The 12,760-nt window shown below is 46.1% G+C and overlaps 1 protein-coding gene across 1 annotated transcript in view; it reads right to left on the minus strand.

Annotated features, from left to right (window-relative positions):
- Positions 1–824: 824 nt before the first annotated feature.
- The window catches only part of LOC126649511 (alpha-2-macroglobulin-like), a 37,332-nt gene continuing 25,396 nt past the window's right edge, over positions 825–12,760 (minus strand). The window contains 14 exon segments of the mRNA XM_050333719.1: positions 825–1,942; positions 3,426–3,467; positions 4,037–4,139; positions 4,550–4,624; positions 5,190–5,280; positions 5,623–5,750; positions 6,122–6,340; positions 6,721–6,944; positions 7,945–8,110; positions 10,232–10,306; positions 10,583–10,739; positions 11,263–11,347; positions 12,243–12,419; positions 12,527–12,610. Of these exon segments, the coding sequence (XP_050189676.1) occupies positions 1,917–1,942; positions 3,426–3,467; positions 4,037–4,139; positions 4,550–4,624; positions 5,190–5,280; positions 5,623–5,750; positions 6,122–6,340; positions 6,721–6,944; positions 7,945–8,110; positions 10,232–10,306; positions 10,583–10,739; positions 11,263–11,347; positions 12,243–12,419; positions 12,527–12,610 (1,652 nt within the window). The 3' untranslated portion in view covers positions 825–1,916.

A 12,760-nucleotide genomic window follows, 5' to 3' on the forward strand; every position in this document is an offset into this window, starting at 1 on the left:
CTGTGCTGAAGTGATATAGCTGAGACCATTAGTTAGGGGCAAGAAGGTTCAGAAGTGACAGGTCAGCAAACTTGTGCGTTCACACACAGGTTTGCAAATACAGACCCTCCTCTACTGCAGACAGTAGATGGATGGCAACAGCTCCTTCATTTTAGTTTACTTTCTGGTAAGTAAATGAACTCTGCGTGGTTATGGCATTGGATCTTTACTGCCTCAAATGAAACAAAGTGATCATCATGACAATTTAATTTAAAAGTCTGTAAAGTTACTGGAGTATGTTTCACTAACATGTTTTGCTGCTGCCTAGTCTTAAATTAGTCAACACCTGTTGCCCATGGGCAGCCACATAACTTGGCATTTGGAGCTCTCTGGCCATTCCATATCTGTGAAGCAGTTTGACGTTTCTCTGCTCAACCAGACTGTTAATCATCAGTCACATTCTTGAATGTCCTCCGTAGTATACCATTAGGAAACTTCAGCAAGGCTAAAGGAAGTACAGGAATGTTGGAATATTGAATTTCTATCCCCATGGAGCATGCATGGCATGCTTCAAACACAAATCACAGTGGTCTAAAATTCAAACAGTTTAATTCAGCAGCCAAAGCCTATGTTGTTTTCAGAACTTGGAAAAGTAATTGCCTCCCGGTAAAAAAATAGATGGCTTTACTATTTCTAAATTAAAACAAAATGCAATTAGCTGGACTGGAAATATTGTTCAGCTTGCACTGAAGGTGGTTCATTCCATAGACTTCTCTGAATATGAGGTGTGTAAAGGTCTTGAGTTTGTAAATCCCAAACACCACAGAAGACAAAGTGACATAATATTAATATGTAGCAAAATAGATGAAGAATTTTATTTATTCTCAATTACATTGTTTGTACAGGCTCACTAAAAAAAATTGGATGGAACATACTTTGGATACACAGTATGCCATGATACCTAGCAATAAGCATTTAATGAGAATAAACAGTCACGTGAGATCTTTCTGCATTCAAAAGGTTAAACACACAAATTAATGAGACAAAACCAAGGAAAGGGGAGCATTCCTGGAGAAATCTAAGAGGCCTATAGAGAGTTTCATCAAAGCAACTCTATGATTTAAATAAATGTGCCATTTAGACTAGGCTTAGGCAGGTAGGTTAAAGGCAAATGCCATTAGCTTCTCCTTGGGAATCTCCCAGAAGCAGCAGACACAAGGCATGGAAGTTTCCACAAGAAGGCACAAGCTCCAACTGGAGAACAGGCTAAGTTAGCAGCTGAAGGCATAATGCATGCACACGTTCCTTCTGCCACCATACACTCTGTAATCTTAGAAGAGGGCAGATTATGCCTCTTTCCACTCTTCTACAAACAAGAAACAATCCCAGAAGGGCTGCCTACAGGGAAGATCACAGAGGTTGAATTTCTTTTAACATTAGCTGGTCATTCAGGCTGCCTACTTGTGGGAGACATGGATAGCCATCAGCAGAGATCAATTCTATCAAGGTTATGGTTTCTAAGCCAGGGGAGAGAAATTGTTCCCAAGAAGTACCTGTCCTTCTACATTGATTATACAGGATCACAGGTGACAAGTTCAAAGAACATAGCACAGACAGAGATACATTAGAAAGGCTGACCCCAACTTAAATAATTCGGTCCTCTTTTTTTTCTTCCTCACTTGTCAGCCTTACTACACTGCACACAGGCATTCCTGGATAGTATACTCTTCAACTTAAGAAGCCAGGGAGATTAAAGCTGTGACTGAAAGCTGAGCACAAAAAAATCAGAATTGGTAATAAACTGTTCAAAAATCATTGGTGAGTACAGTTAATTTATTTGTAAAGTTAATTTCCCATTCCTTGCAGGCATTATTCATGTCACTCCATAGATAGGGGTGGTAGTGAGGCAGGTGGGTTCCAGCATCTGGGAGTATTCTTCATGCATTGCCCTGGTCTACTTCTTCTGCAAGGATGAAAGCAGATGGGAGGGGAGAGAAGTTAGAGAGATATGTCAGTTCCCCTCTCAGGACAAAAGATAGAGAGAGTAAGATGTGGATTTCGAAGCCAGGTTGTGTGAGAAGCATAGAACAGGAGAAGTGAGTTGCTGTTTTCGCCAGGGTAGATGGTCATCCACGGCACTCAATACTCATGTCACCTTCAGGGCTATATGAGGTTGAGAGAGGGCTGAAATTCATTCTGACCCACCGAGAGAGATAAACAGAGTAGGATTTGTCACAACTGAGATGTACACAGGAGCACAGTGCAAACAGGCAAGGATGTTCTGTGGAAGTGAGACACGCTCTATTTCTTTCTCTGCCAAGAGTGGAAGGAACCTATGGCACTTTACTGCCTTACTATTCAGGGCAGGGAAGAAAGATTTGCCTTTTAAGTCAGTGCAGACTACCTTGTACACCTAGACCAGTGGATGAACTTCTTAAATAGCAATTTCCCATCACTCTTTTCAAGGAAGATAAAAACTCTACTTTTTAACAGAAATGGGGAAGAGTAGCCTAAAATCTAAAGCCTCCCCACCAGTCTCAGACTGAATAACCACATGACACCAATACATTCTTTGGAAATGCTTTACTATCCACTCAATGTCTATCTTAGGACTTATGGACATTTTTTCCATGAAGTGAGGCTATAGGTCCAAAATCAACAGAACACATCTATACCTATGGACACAGCCCAGGTTAGCAAGCAGTATGGAGTAAAAGTGTGGGAGTTCAGGCTTTTTTCAAAGATGCCAGATAAGAACATGAAAGGAGATAAATTTCACCATTTACCACCAGCAAGTGACAAAGCTTTTGCTTTCCCCAAGTCCAGACCATTTTTTCTCTTCCCTCAGATGCCACAGTCAGGCCCTCTGAAAAACCACTGCCCAGGAACTCTGCTTCCCAGAAGCCTCCATATTCCAAACACGTGAAAGTGGGCAACTGAGGGGAAGCAAGACCTGCCATTCTTCATATTGGAAGACTCCATATAAGATAGGAGAAATATCCTTGGTCAGGGCCTTTTACAGAATCTCCCACCATTACCTGAGCTCCTAAGCCAAACACAGGTGGCCTTGCACTGCAGAGAACCCCCCAAAGACCACAGTATCTCTGTCCTGCCAGCTCAGTCTCCAAGCCAAGACTGTGGGCTGGCTGCCTAGGGTCATGAGACACACCTGCCTCCTGAGAGACACCCCTCCTGCTAGGGCAGCAGGGAGCTGAGCAGGAAGCAGCTGTTGCTCCAGGTGGTAGCTACCAAAGGTAAACTTGCCATCTCTTCAGAAACAACAGTGTAACTTGCATGCTCTCAATATCTAAGCAATATCTGTGCCTGTAAATTGGGCAAATGTAATCCAAATTCAAGCATGACGAGAAAAGCACTGCCTGGAAGACTAGAAAATACAATGAAGAAGATGTAAAGAACTGTGAAGCAAAGGGGTCTCGGTACCCTACCTGTGGTGCAGGGAGCGCTGTACTCCTGTGTGGCAAACTCATCTGGAAAACAGAAGGGAAAGGACAGAGTGAACTGTCGTGACCCTCGGCACTGCTGGCAGAGGGACAGGTGCCAGACATGCTTTTCCCAGGCTCCACAGCAGGCTGCTGACACCATCCCCAGCTTCCCTCCACTGATCCCAGCTGGAGTGGGGGAAGCCCCAGTCACAGCCCTGTGTGGGGGCAGTGGCAGCAAGGCAGAGCCACCCCTCACAAGCAGTTCCAGCAGGTCTCCACCCCAGTGCGCCCAAGGGCTGCTCAGGCACCTTCTCCCAGCACACTGGGGTGGGGACAAACAACTCTGTTGCTGCCAACCTGGCACAGCAGCCAGGACAGCAGAGACACAAGGAGTAGCAGGTCTGCCTGGAAACACAGGCACGGTTGTGCTCTGGGGCCAGACCTGAACTCTGGACCTTCAGCACCCGCGGCTCTACCCTGGGCCCCTCTTCACTCAGAGAGATCAAGGTGATGGCCCAGGCCAGTGGCAGCTGTGGGTCTGCAGAGCTCCCGTGCCACTCCACGTGTCCCACTGCCCACCCTTGCTCCCACGGGCACTACCAGCCCCCACTCACCTGTCTCGTAGTAGTCATAGACCTTCACCTGGGCTGGCTTCAGGCCCTGCACAGGGATGTCCCGCTCCACGGTGAAGGAGAAGCTGAGGGTCTCACTGCTCAGCTGGGGAAGGGAAGCAGTGGAAGGTCAGGAGTGGCTCCACATTGTCCCAGGCTCCTCTTTGCCTCCACACCGCCCCAGGCGCCATCACTTGTAGCCCTGCCACCTGTGCCTTGGCCCTGACAGGACAGAGGGGCTGTGGACCTGGCTGAAGGGTAAGGGGAAACGTTTTCCCACACTGGGGGAAGCTCTGCTGGTGGAGACATCACAAGGCCTGATCTGTGGAGGGAAAGCTTGCTGAGGGCTGGGACAGAGTTGTCTCCTATGAGACATACAAGGTTGGTGATGAAGAGGTTTATGCGTGTTTACAAGCCTGGAGATGGTTACCGATTCTCTCCATCACTGTTCATGTTATTGCCAGTGTGCTGCAGAGCTCACTCTGTGCACCATGGCAGCCCTGAATTATTCCTCACCTGTTCTATGTAGAGCAAAACATGATTTGGGTTCACCTCCGTCCGCTGGATCTGGTGAAACCAGGTGTTTGAGAGCTGGAAAGAGGAGACAGGAAAGGTTGCTAATCTGATGGAAGTTAGACAATCCACCTAAGTTTCCTCACACCTCTCACCAGGTGGGTACTTAGAAGTAAAGCACAGGGAGAGTACTTCCCAAGGAACTTGTGAAGCACTATTGTATGAAGGCCACACACTAAGTCTCCCCCCAGTCCCCATCATCTCAAGCTCTTGTATCTTCTTGACACAAAAATGGAATGAGGGACCAGCACTGTCATGGCTGTCATCTATTTCCAAAGGCTCCTGAGTTCCTGAAACTAATGGTCTGCTTCCAGCTCTCATTCTCAGGACGAAATTCCACATATATTTGAATAACTGTAAGCTACCACAAATGCTCGAGGAGTGGGAAGGCAATGATGAACATGGGATCCCTCATTCACCCCTACTTCACAGCTGTGGGTAGGAAGACCTAGAGGAAAAGTTGGATAGGTCCAACAGGGATGAATATACCAGGAAAAGCATTAAAACCTCTTTTAATTAAGGAAATTGATGCCCCAGATTAAGGACAGGTATAGTCCAAAGAATGCTTCACATGTCATCCTACCTTCCTCACTGAGGACTTCAAGGGGATGAATCCCGACAGCATCTTCACATCAACAATCACCATGTTGGAGCTGTTGCGCTCCCCAGTGTAACTAAGGAATGGAGCAACAAAGATTCAGTGCACATCAAGGCCAAGCTGGGGACACTTCCAGCTTATCCAGAGCACTTGGCACCACACCAAGTCCTGGCAGTCCAGCACCTTCTTCTCCAGCTAGGCCAGGTTCTCCTAGTCATCTAGGCAGCTTCTCACTAGCCCAGCTCTAGGCTGCCCTCACAACTTCACCACTGCAGGATCAAGCCCAGCTGCTGCTCGCCCACCATCCCAGGAATTCCCTGCACCTCCAGGGATTCCAGACTGGCTCGCCATGGGGACAACCAGACCGCCTGCAGCTCCCACAGCTTGACAGGAGGGTCTGACCAAAACACAGACTCACCTGACATTTATGCCAATGTCAAAGACCTTGTGAGCCTTGGAGTCCACACATGTCTCTGGGATGGTGTACACATGAAGCATGAAAGGTGCATCCTCCTGCGTGGGCTGCACGTTGTACCTCAGGCTTGTCTAGGGGACAGGCAGCAGCCACGTGTGAGCAGGGGTGCGTGATGCCCAACGTTGGAGAGGGGGGATGCTCTCCCCCACCCAACCTCCCCACTTCTCCCATCCTCACAGCTCCTCCACACTGCAGGTCTTTCCCTCCTTCCCTCCCACTCGTTCCCTTCCACATAACTCTGCTCCTCTCCTCTTCCCTTCACCCAGAGTCTTTCATCCCACTTCTCCCCTCTCTCCTGTCCCTTCTTCTCCAGAGGGAGATGGACTTGATGATCTTTAGGGTCTTTTCCAACCTCAATGATTTTATGATTCTGCCCTCTCCATGCCTCCTGCCTGGCAAGGGGCTCCCCTCCCAGGATGCCTCCTGTCCCTATCTCCCTCACCTGCAGGTAGACACATCCTTCACCAGACACCTCCACGCTGTACTCCCCTGGCACCCGGGGAAGGGACACACGCTGGAGCAGCAGCCGGTTGGTGGGATCCACTTGGAAGTCTTGCTGGAAGTTCCCTCCAGATTGCAGCCTCACTTTGGAAGCTGCCCTGCTCTTGGCATAAGTGAGAGCTCCGTACAGGGACAAGGCTTGGAGAGCCACCACTGTGTCCTGAAAGAGACAGATGCCGGCACCCAGAGGGGTGCACTCAGCCCTTCCATAGCCTGCCCTCCCTCAAGTGTGCCTTTCTGTTGGCACCCTCCCCTCCATCCTTCACTTTCCCCAGTGTTACACAGAAAAGACAGAGGCAAAGAGCAGCTTTTGCATGTTCTTGTTCCCTTCCCAGAGGCACTACCTGACATTCTTGCCTTTAGCTTCTTGAGCACTTGGCAGCCATGGTGGGTATTGCATGGAATACTGCATGGATATACTGCAGGTCTAATGTTCCTGCCCTCTGGTAAACCTTAATGGGCTCCCACCTGGCTCTTTCACATGTCCCATCCTCCGACATTGATGTGTGAGGTCTCAGGAGGGAATGGGAAGTAGCTCACCTGGGTGGAGGAGAAGCCTCCATTGGGATTCTGCTGACCACTGATCCACTTTGCAATACGAGATGCAAATGACAGCTCCTCCTGGGAAGGTGCTGGCTGAGAGCTGAGGTAAGCAAGGAGCACATAGGCTGTCATCTCCACTTCAGCAGAGGGAGCTCGGTGGTGATAGTATGGGAGATCAACCTCTGGCTCTTTCCCAGGCCGCTGCCAATGAACAGACCCATCTTCACAGGAGGTGGGGAGTGTAGAGACAAGACAACAAGCAATTATTACTATTTATTGCTGTGGAGTTCTTGATCTGCTGCAACTCCAGGTGGGAGGATGCAGCCTCCAGGATGCATTTGTCATGCAGGATGAAGGGGGAAGGGTTAGGTTTACACATTTTGCAGTTAATAACTTGTATGAGACTGCTGAGTCTCAGGCCTAGATACCACTTTGTTCTAGACTCCAGATTCACATAGACACTTATGGGCTTGGGTACCTCAGGGAACTAAGAAGGATGTTGCTCTCTCCCTTTTTGAGTAGAGATCCTGGGATCAGGCAGTGACAGAATCTGTGAGACAAAATGGCTCAAAGAATGTGACCAGGGCTTGAGAGTCACTTGCAGTTGGAGAAGGCAAAAAGTGTGGGGGATACTTCCCTCACAACCCTCACAACCCTGCTACCCAACATTTGAGCAAATCCACTATCTGGTCCGATTTAACTAGAATGCTTCTGAATTGTTACATGAATTCCTAGAAGAGTCTGAGCTAATGCTATGGCCTCCACAGTGACCTTCAGGTTCATTTTCTATCTCAGTACATCCAGCACTTCTGTGATTTGCATGTCTTATGCTGTGCAAAGTCAACTTTGTTCTATGTTGAGCCCCTGCCGTGGAAGGAAGGAGTGCCCATTAACATTATTCAGCCTTTGCTAAGTGGTGCCTGGTGTGGCAAGAGGAGTGGACTAGACAGAGGTGCCAGCAGAGATACTCTGTAGCTCATTACCGAGGGGATGGTGCCTGGTGCTTCCCAGCAAACTCCCTCAAAGCAGAGATTCAGGATTTGGGACTGAGAGGGAGTCCTCAGAAGGGTAATCCCTTTGCACAAATCTTTCCTCTCCCTCCATCTTTCCCTACTCACAGAAGTCAGTTCCGTACATTAACAATTGCCCCATCAACAAAAGCCATTTTATCAAGGGAAGATGTAAGGCCAATGAAAGAGGTGTCCCACCAGGACTACTCACCCTCTTTCACGGCTTCCTTTTCAAGTGAGTCAAGCAATGTCTTCCGCTTGTCTATTTTCCCTGCCAGGGCAAATGCATATGCCAGCAGTGCCTTGGTGTATACGTGGTTTTCTTTCTGATCTGCTGCTGTTTCCAGGCAGAACAGAGCATTCCTCACCACTGAGTGCTGGGAAGAGAGAGACACTAAGCTGGAGCAGCCAGAGATCACAGCGAGGCCCATCTTAGAACATCAGTAATTGGATGGTACCTATGGACCCTTGGCAACCCCACTTTCCTCTCTGACTAATATTGTACTATTGTGTATCCCTTCCCTTCCAGGCCCAGTAATTCCAAGAACAAATGGGCAGCCAAAGGCTGTTCCTTATCTTGTATCAACATTTCTCTAATATGTCACATTAATGTTTTTTCCCAATTACTTCCTTTCTGTAGATGTCCTGAATACTTGCTTTCCTCCTTCAGTTATCGCCCTGAGACTCTTCTGTGCTTTTACCCTCTGCTCTGTCCTTTTCTTTTTATTGTTTAGTTCTCCTTTTCTAGGACCTTCTGAAAAAATTTAATTTTGCTGGAAGCTGATAATGCAGATTCTAGTTTGGCAGGAAACGATCTCTGCATAAGAAAGAAATTTTTTTTGTATTTTCTGGAATATTTTTTGTGACACGTTAACATTAACAATGTGTGTCTTTCCCAAGACAGAATCTCAAGTACAGTTTGCGAGTGCAATCATAAAAAAATGTAACTTCTTCACACAGTGTTAAGTAACGGACTAACAGATGCTGTGAGCCCACGACCTTGCAGCCAGATGCATGACTATTTCTCATTTGTTATGGAAAAACTGTTATAAAATTGAAACAATAATATTGTAGAGAGAGCTATGTCATGATCTGAATCCCAACAGCACATTTACAGCTTAATCAGTGATCTAGAAGTAAAAGATGTATTTTTCAGTGGCTTTGTACTTTGCCTTCACTGGGTGTCTACTGGAAGATGAAATCTTTCATGATCATTTTTGGAGATGCAATTCAGCTGTGTTTGAAAAAGCAAAGAATAAAACCAAAATTGGTTGTCTATGCCTCACCTAAAGTTTTATATGCTTACTACTATTTGTAAGGTAAGTGTTGGGGAGGAGTTCAGTCTAATTATAGGATGTGACAATAGACGCACATGCTCAAAACACTGCTAATCAGATTTTTATGAGGGTTTAATATAGCTTACTTTACTTATAGAAATATTCTGTGTAGTTGCCAATGGCCTTAATGACTTAAGGGCTGTGTTGAACTTAGAATTTCATGCAGCTTAACTTGAAATGCACCCATATCTCACTCAAATTCTGACAAACCCCTTCCTTCACATTCAGTGGTGGTTTTAGGCTCAGACAGGGAGATGAAAAACATCTTTTTTATCCAATACAGTTCTGCCTGAGAGCTTTTCTTCTAAACATAACACATAACAAAGAAAGAATACTTTTCTGGTGAAGTTATTGCCATCCATTTCACCTCACTGACAAAATAATTCCTTCTGTTGGTTCTTGCTACACAGGAAAAAACTCAGAAAACAAAGCAGTCCCCACTACATTTGGAGTAGAGGAATTACGGCAGCCTGGCAACCACCCTGGCTCAGCAGTCTTTCTGCTGCAATTCATACCACAGTTTTACCTGCACCACAGCCTCGTCTCAAAGTGAGGGGATCAGAAAGACCAAACCCTCATTGTTCTTAAATAGGCCTCAGGCTTTTCACAGAGTGACATTATGGTATTCTCTATAGGTATACTTTATTTCCTACAGGTATACCTTATTCTTCAAGCATTAAGGATGGGGATTTCCCACAAAACAATCTAGAAGAGGCAGAGAAAATAAGAATGAACCCTAAGTGTGCCACTCCTTTTTACATGCTTGTGCTGTTTTGCCTGCACAACAAAAGCAGTTCAACAGGAATGTACCAGTACAAGAAATAAAAGGAGATTTTTGAAGGGGTAGAAAACGTTTTGGCTCACTTAAGAGAATTAAATATTATTTAACTAATTTTTAATCCAAGCTGTATGGAACCAATCAATTATTGTCCACGAAAGAACTCAGAAGAATGTTAAGTGAAATGTTTGTGTGGGAGAAAGGATTGGACAGGGAAGGAAAGTGGAGGAAAGGTGTTAGTTTAGTCTAGGCTTAAACAGAAAGACTATTCAGACAGGATTTCTTCTTTCAAAAGGTAAAGGGACCTAATAATCTGGCAGGGAGAGACACTAGTAGGACAGGTTAGTACCATCTGTGGCTCAGGTTGGGGTGCGGACACATACAGTTACAGGCAGAGGAATCTCCAGCAATGCAATAGTGATATAGGCTGTCAGTGTGACCTCGTCATTCACTCCACCCTGCAGGGAAACACAAAAGTAGTTGTTGATCCTACACAGCACCACTGGCTTCTCTCTATGCAACATATCTACATCCTGCAGAGACAAATCCTTCCTAGTCTCCTGCTCATGGTAAGCCCTTCAGAAGATGATGCTGCCTTCTTCATGCTTCTGTGATAGCTCCCCACTCCTCCCCAACCCCCAAGTGATAAAATAGCTCCATTGGTCCCAGAGTGACTTATGGTCAAGTTGTAGCCTGACAAAACCTATATGAAGCCAACCAGGCAGACACATTACCTTCATGGCATTGTTCAGGAGTGTCCCAGAACTGCGGAAACAGCCATTATCTTTCTGCTTTTGAGTAAGCCAGATCAAAGCATCCTGGATGTGCTTCTCATCTATGAAGATGTGAGGCCGGGCCTGGGCAAAAGACTTGAGGACAAAGGCTGTGAGCCTGAAAGGGATAGAGGGAACCAAGACATCCTGAGCAGGTCCTGTATCCATCAGAGGTCATAGGACCCATATGGGCATTACCCAGTAGAGGTTACAAGACTTGATCACAGTGGGCTGGTTGGAAACTATGAGGTAGAGACCAACGCTAAATGGAGTCTGCTATTCATAGCCCTGAGGACTGCAGGTAGTTGGGCTATGGCACTGTGGGGATTCATCATCATCTTCTGCTAACAAGAACTAGCTATATCATCTTGCAGGCCACCCTCACCTGAGCTGAAGAAGGGTGTCAGAGGAGGTAAGTAGCTATCAGTGCAGCACTGCAAACCTAAAAGGCACCTCCCTTAACATCCTTCCTTGCCCTATTATCTCACATTGTTGTTCTATGACGCCATGAAAACAACTCCAACTCCATTTCAACCTCCACAATGCCCTTCAACCTCCACAATGCCCAAGCACTAGAGAACACTGAGAAAAGGGAGGGCATGAAAAGCAGTAATGAAAAGTCAGTGGTACTGAAGTCTTACCAGGTATTTCCAACTTGCCCATAACGTGGCCCAAAAGTACTGTAAGAACCATCCCAGTGTTTGTACTTCAATTGCCTTTGATACCCTGAAATGGAGAGTGAAAAAATATTTGAGTTCCCACCGTACTTTTCAAGGAGCCACGCAAAGGAAATGTAGCAGACATGGGGCACAGTGTCCCCCTTAACTAATGGCATAAGTGTGAGCCATGTTGCTCGGTATTACAGTGGAAGTTCAGGCAAACCCACAGCTCTGAGTATCTCCATTTTTGTGCTCTTCCACTCTCCTAAAACACCTTCAAACTGAGTAACTGTGGTCATTGCTGATCTCTGCATTAGACTTGATGAGGAGAGGTAAATGTATCCCAGACTTGAGAGAAAGGAGAGAATGGTTCCCAGAGGAGAACTGATAAAAAATGTGAGCCTTACATAGGATAAGGATGCAGAAAACCGGTTAATTTTCATTGGAGGAAGTGCAATGTTCCTGAAAAAATAACTGAGTCAAAACAGCCCCTTTCTAGTTGTATATACCCATCATGTGCATATGTACCAGTGCTATGTCTGTCAACATGCCCTTGATAACATGTTCAAATTCTGCCCTGGTCAAAGGTGAGCAATACTTTCTAAATCTCAGTCCTAAGGAGGGTTTGAGATCTACGTAAGCAGCAGCCATGATTAATGGGTATAGTCTGATTTATGTATTTCATATAACTCTTTTCTTTCAGAAAGAAATCTTGAGTTATTGCCAGTTCTGGACTTTTCCTGTGTTCCTGTTTGGATGCTGTTCTCTCTCACCCTGTACCTTCACTTGAACACAGGATTCTTTCCTATAGATACTGTATTATATACATCTCACCTACCAGTATCATGTTCCCTTCTAGAGACAGCTTCCAACAGATCATACCTGCCAGTGGACAATAGTGTCCTTATCCAGTTGCCAAGGGAAGGGATGAACAGAAAAGCAAAAGCCATGTCCCATCTCACCGCTCACTAAGTATCCAATGGCCTTGGATTTGACTTCTTCACTCAGCTGCTCTGTCTTGTTCAGATAGTCCAGGACATAGATGTTGGGTGCAAACAGGACCATGTTCTGCTCTCCACAGCCAAATGGCATCTGGAGGAGTTGGTGCAGGTTCTGCATAGCAGTGCCCATGATGTCACCTGAGGAATGGGACAATTTATAGTGTAAATTAGCCATTAGACTGGGCACAGCCTGAAGTGACAGTGTTTTAAAATAGCATGTGACACTTAAAGGATACTTCACTCACCTAGCACTGAGAAATACGCTCTGGCTGAGCCATCCACCACAGTCTCTGGGAGAACCAAAGAGACTGTCTCTGGCATTGACTTCTCTGGGATAAAAAACCAGATTAATTTGGTTACAATTCCAGATATATCTATATGCATGGGTAGCAGCTGTCCCCTGAACAAGGTTTTCCTGCCTTCAAGAAATCCATTCATCTGTAGTTTTGTGGATGAAGCTTCCCATCCTGAAAATTTTG

Source organism: Myiozetetes cayanensis, unplaced genomic scaffold (genome assembly GCF_022539395.1).
Source record: "Myiozetetes cayanensis isolate MyiCay16 unplaced genomic scaffold, myiCay2020 scf5-8, whole genome shotgun sequence".
NCBI classification, from domain to species: Eukaryota; Metazoa; Chordata; class Aves; order Passeriformes; family Tyrannidae; genus Myiozetetes; species Myiozetetes cayanensis.